The sequence below is a fragment of the Pygoscelis adeliae genome, unplaced genomic scaffold, assembly GCF_000699105.1.
Source record: "Pygoscelis adeliae isolate BGI_AS28 unplaced genomic scaffold, ASM69910v1 Scaffold121, whole genome shotgun sequence".
Lineage (NCBI taxonomy): Eukaryota > Metazoa > Chordata > Aves > Sphenisciformes > Spheniscidae > Pygoscelis > Pygoscelis adeliae.
Genome location: NW_008824359.1, coordinates 4,049,377 through 4,055,480, shown reverse-complemented (window position 1 = coordinate 4,055,480; position 6,104 = coordinate 4,049,377). Strand labels below are relative to the sequence as shown.

The window sequence follows — 6,104 nt, the reverse complement described above, 5'->3', positions numbered from 1 at the left end:
AAACACGTCTGTGTGTCAGTGGTGGACATTACCTTTGGGAAGATGAGCAGTTGGTGGAACTTCATAGGGCTCTTCACCCGCTTCAGTGCTTGACAAAGTCAAAGACGTGTTCGGAAGAGACGCTGGAGAACCACAGACGTTATCACTCTCCTTTGTCCCTGGCTTGATGACCACCATGTTTTTCCCAAAGCAGTCAGTGTATGTTTTGCACTTCATCACACTAGAAGGCACATCAGAAAAGGTACCACGAGGGCACGGCTTGCACCTAACGTCTTCCGTCTCGGTTCCTTTCTTGCGGACGCCCCAGCCGACCGGGCACACCGTGTAAGGGATGCAGGTATCGTTCGTCTGAAACGTACCAGACAGGCAAGTGCACTCGCGGTCAGTCAAGGCAGTACAATGAGTTTTCTCAATCATTGGCAGTTCACAGGGTTTTCTACACGGGTGGCACCGCTCTATGCCATTCTCATGCTTAGTAAAGGTCCCATCTGGACAAGGGCTGCACTCTCTTAAGGTACTCTTCGTACAATGTTTAGACACATAGGTTCCTGCAGGACATTTGTCGCAGATCAGCTCTTTGTTGGTGGCACGGTCGAAGTGGCGGTACTTGCCAGGGGAGAGGCTGATGGCATTCTGCTCGGAGGTCAGCTTCGACTGACCATCAGCAGTGCCAAGGAGCGTGAGCAGCTGGAAGACAGACGGGAGGTATTAGTCAACAACAGCGCGCAACCGGAGCCCTCTCTGTCGGCGATCCCTTGCAGGATCACAAAGCACATCCCAGAGCCGCAGGACCACAGAGATGTTTCTACATACAGGGGAAGGAGCTCAGTGAGGTTGGGGTGGAAAAGAACCGGTGCAGATGGCAGCACGCTCTCCGGACACATCGCCAGCTACGATTATAATTCCTTAAATTTGACCCCATGCTTCTCGGTGAGACTAAGCATCATTTACACTGCAACCCTGCCAGGGTGGTAAACACTGCTAATTGTGTTTCAGCAGTACGTGCTACCTGGCCACCCCAGGAGAATTCAGACCAGCTTTGCATTTCAAGGCTGAGAGGCTCCAGCACGAGCCAGGCGCTTGCCAAGAACACAAAAACAACGCAGGTGGCAGCTCTGACCTGTAAAACTTTCCTCCTCTGTATTTATTAATCTGCATTTGTTCAAATAGTTACCTTTCTAAATTACCCAAACCGGGATGAAATCCAGGCTAGCAGGTGTTACCGGACTATTTCTCAGCCCCTCTGCCCTTCCATGATTTTTTATAACCCTGCGCAAGCGTAGGGTTTGGTGAGACCGCAAGGGGATGTTCTGCTTTGAGCCTCCAACCACATCTGAACCCACTTTAAACCAGGTGCACTAGCAACAGGAGAGAAAACCTGATGCTATTTTTAAGCTCTCTGAGGAGCTCTGCTGTAACTCAGTTCCTCATTGCATCAGATACAGGTAAAAGGTCTCCAGTTTTTAGACACTGAACTGCACCCAGCTGGCCCTTGGCTAGATGATGGCTACAAATCTGTTTATCTCTACCTATTTCCGATCCCAGGACTTTATTCCCTCAATTCCTTTGCATCGAGGTTGCTCCATCCCCAAGAGAAGCCCCGTCTACCAAGCAGGACCTCCACTTCTTCCAGAAGTCCTCTGGTCCATGGATTTAATGTCAGTTATGCCAGTGGAGATAAGACACCAAGAACAAAAGGCATATCAAAAGAAAGGCTGACACAACCTCATACAACATGCAAAGCAACAGAAAAAACATCTTCAAACGGCTGCAGGCTGAGTTAGGAGGGAGAGAGAGCAATGAGCCAACATTACCTTGAATTTCCAAAGGTACTTTCCTACACTGAAGGTAAAAAGACCAGAGACCCTAACGCTTTTCAACAGCGCAGCCAGGCACATAAACCACTTGGCTATGTTATACAAGCCCTCGTTTTTGCTCTGCTACCTATTCTGGGCTATCAGCCAGCAAGAATATATTCAGAAGGAAAAAAAAAAAAAAAAAGCCTCGCAACAACATGACTCTGCAGGAGGCACATCGCGGCAGAGCCGCAAGCCGCGCCGCGTCATTTTTGGTGCAGTCTCTTGCTTCCTGGAAACACATTTCTGTTTCACCTGCTAAATAATTTACGGCTCAGGATTTGTACAAAACACTTCAATTTTTTTATTTTTTTATTTTTAATTTTTTTTTTTTCTCCTGAAGCAGCAATTACAGAGCAGGCAGAAGCAGGCAAGCCCGCAGGAGTTGACAAGGATCCTGCAGCAACCAGGCTAATTATGGCACCTCAAACTAAAACAAAAAGCGGGGCTGCCCTGGCAGGCAGCAAAGGCTTACAGGATGCATTTTATTTTTCCCCTCAAGACATGATTTAACAAAGTGCTTAGCTGGCTCTCAGGAAACCTGCCGCCCGTAATCTTCATGACGCAACCCTGAATTAGCAAACCAGACACAGCAGGATCCAGCCTCCCGAGGTTGCGTGGGGGGTCACCTGCGTTACTCATCCTCCTCCCTGTGCTGGCGCCAAGCGGAACAGGGCATCAGGAGAGACAGCGCCTCTCCTGCCTCGCCGGGGATGAGCTGCATGCCACCAGCTTGGATCCTGATTTCTCCCTCTGCATCAAGCCAGATCTCAGGAAACCCAGGGACAACCCCGCTACAAGCACATGCCACGGGTCCCATCCTGCTCTCCCTTTTCTTCCCATCTCCAGCACCTTTCCATCACTCATCTAGGTAACTAAAGTCAGTGGGACCCACACTACCGTAACAGGTTTGGTTTTTGTTTGTTTCTGCTGTTTTTTTTTTAAACCCTACCTCAAGCAAAGTGCTTTTGGCACTGGTGCTTTTGAACATCTCCAGATCTTCAGCTGCACGTGCACTTCCAAGCTTAGGGACAACAGCAAGTCCCGGTGGGGAAAGGCTAAGCAGAGTTGAGCATCCGCTATTTATTCAGATTGGTGCTTCTGGTCTCTGAAAACATCCAGCTGTTCAGGTTTCGTGGCTGGCACCACTCAGATCTCCGAAAGAGAAGGCCAGGAGCAGGAGGACATCCTCAACAAAAGGGGGTGTCGGCTGGTTTGGTCCCTCATCCTCAGGACTGCCCAAGCAGCACCCAAAACTAGACCTTTCTGGCTGATACACCCAGTCTCAATGGCAAAAGCAACAGAATAATGAATTGAGCTCCGCTCAGCCTCTGGATTTCAGTTCATTACTCCAATACCAAGGAAAGTGTATAGGGTAACAAAAAAACACAGAAAAAAGCAATCGGTGTAAGACAACACTAAAGAGCAGATCTGGTTTCACGCAGTTTCGGTCCCGCTCTCCGTGCCCAATGCAGGAGCAGTTCTTGACACTGAAGCCAAAAGGGTCAAGTGGGATGGGGCGGCCACGATCCCAAAGAGCATCCCCAGCTCAGCATCGACACCCTGCACCACACAGGCAAAGGTCCTCCCAGCCACCTTCACCTACTCCAACACGTGGAGGTTTTATGGTACGAGGAAAGCAGATCAGGCTGGGGAACGCTCTCATTTTCACTTCCCCACATCAGAGCCAGCTCAGACAAGGGGACCTTCGCGCTCGGCTGCAAACAAACCCTCGAGCCAGCAGCATCCCGCAGCTGACATGGGCAAGACCCACCTTACCACCATCCAGCCTGATGATTCCATCTCAATGGTCGCATCTATGCCAAGCCTCCATCACCCTCTTAAATAACTGCATGTTGCAGGAGAGACCCGATGGGCAATTTGCACAGTAAATAGCTTTTAGGGGGCCACAAGCTTCCCGGGCATGTGCATGGGGATGTGGCAGGGAATACAGCGACTCATTCAGGACCCAAACCCACTCGGTGAGTCAACGCGCCAGCAGAAAGGTGGTGGATCAACAGGCATTTGCGTCCTGAAACGGGGTGACACCTCAAGACAGTCAACATCTCGGGTTGTGTACAGCGATGCCCCACCGCCAGCCCTGCGGGGAAGCAGCAATAAACCTAAAAAATAAAAAAGTAAAAGAAAAAAAGACAAAAGCCAGCTAAACACATGGCACTTGACCCCAGTAGAGAAGATCAGGAGCAGAGAGCTATAAGCGAGCAAGGACCAACAGTGCTAAATTAATACTCTGGGAATCATTTCCGAGCAAAACCAGCAGAATTTGGTAGAAAAGGCAGCTGGCTCCGTGGCGATGCCTTGGCACAGGTTGTGGACAGGCTGCACAGCCCACCGCCCTTCCCAAATGTCAGCTGCACCCTCCACCACCAGCACCGGGAAGTCGCTTGCGACATTATAGGAGGGAAAAAAAAAAATAAAACAAACCCAGAAAGACAAATAAACTGGTCTGGAAGTTTTACAGTAACTTTGCAGACAGGAGGAGCCCATCTCCTGCCCCTCTCACTGTAAAAAGGATCAAGTTACTCACTCCGAAAAAAGTTGCCTGTGAGGAGAGTATCGAAGAGCAAAGCAGGTTTCTGCTTCTTGTAACACAACCAGCTATTCCAGCTGGTTTGGGGTTTGTGAAACCGAGAGTCCGGGGCTTACCCTGCTCAGCAGTCCCTTTACTTCATCTCAAGAGCGAAACACAGGCAGCCGAGCGTGCCAAAACAGCAGCACCGGCACATCTGGTCCCCCTGAAGGAAAACCCAGCAGCTATTCCCGCAGCTAGCGCCAACCAGAGCTCACAAGCATCCCCAGCAGCCACGGTTTTGCTCCAAGCAGATGAAATCCCCCAGGCTTCCAAAAGCCCTGAGCCGAAGGAAGGCGACATCGCTCCAGTTCGAGGTGAAGGCATTGGGGGAGATAGTGGAAACTAACTTGTGGCAGCCGGCAGGTGCCCGAAGCCCACGCCAAGCAAGGGAAACCACGACCAACACCAGCCTTACGCAACCGCTGCCGAGCAGCTATCGCTCAAAAACCAAGCGGCTGGCCAGATTTGGGTTTGCTGCACCAGCAAGAGACCCACAAACTATTGATTTGAACATACTTCCATCAGGCTGTATGGGAAGACGTTAACTCCTCGTGGGGCCAAAGGGAGTTGCCCAAAATTTTGAAGATGAAGATGTCGGATGAAGAAACCCTGGCCGGCGGCCAAGGGAGCATCCTGCCAGCTCACAAGCAAACGGGAATTTTGTTTTATGGCTTGTTTGCTTATATGATCAGCACACGCAGAGGTTTGAGTACACGCATGCACAAGCAATATACACGCCCATTTGCTCAGAGTCTCAGCTTCATTCTGCAAAATTGCTGTTGTACTTCTCTACACCTTTATATCACTCTTTTTTCCCCCTCTTCCCTCTATACCTGCCATTCCCGACTGACCTCCAGGATCCCAGCTGGAGCTCCGTATCTCAAGCTCCCCATCAGCATCTCATCTTCCAGACATGCACAGCAGCACTCCCCTCTCCCAGCGGGAAACCGGCGCCTGGGAGCACCCAGCCAGCACCGCGCACGGACCCCGGCTGCTCTGCCACCGCGTGAAGTTACCCTTCGTCTTCAGAGCAATGAGGCTGTTTCCCAGCTAATGCTCTCCCAGCTTTAGATGATTTTTTTTTGTTTACTTGGCTTCCTGCAGAGCCAGCACCAGCTTGCTAAGATCCACCTTGAGTTCAAGAGCAAGTGCACTCCCCGGTTACACAACCCAGCCGCAGCAGCTGCGGCGTGTGCCTGACACACCAAATTACCGTCTCTCCCCAAAAAGACGGGATGTAGCCCTAAAGCGCTGACTGGGAAGGGCCCTACCTGGGGAGGTAAACCTGGAGGTGAACCCGCCAGAAAACATTTCCCTGTTCAGTCAGGGCAGCCACCTCCAATTAGCAACGGTGAGTTCTGCTGCCTGTCCAAAGGGTGGCAAGAAAAGCAGCTGGGGGGGGATGGATGGATGGATGGATGGGCGGGTGGACAGACCCCAGCCCAGCGCCGAGCTTCGGGAGCGGGGAGCGGGGGCGAAGCAAGGATCCGCTCAGACCCCGAGGTGCGGCACAGCCCTGGATGAAGCCTCTGGGGAGGATGCCGCCCTTTGCCCGCCTGCAGTAAGTAAAATGGGGATGGAGAGGATGGAGCAGGGGATACCGCATCCAGCCGGCGCCCGCTGCCAGGGCTCGGGGGGCAGGGGCTGGGGCGGGC

At 51.7% G+C, this 6,104-nt stretch overlaps 1 protein-coding gene across 1 annotated transcript in view; it reads right to left on the bottom strand.

Moving 5' to 3' along the window:
* The window catches only part of TNFRSF21 (tumor necrosis factor receptor superfamily, member 21), a 117,293-nt gene that overhangs the window by 28,616 nt on the left and 82,573 nt on the right, over positions 1-6,104 (bottom strand). Inside the window, exon 2 of the mRNA XM_009319737.1 lies at positions 33-701. Coding sequence (XP_009318012.1) covers positions 33-701 — 669 coding nt within the window. The remainder of the gene's footprint in view (positions 1-32; positions 702-6,104) is intronic.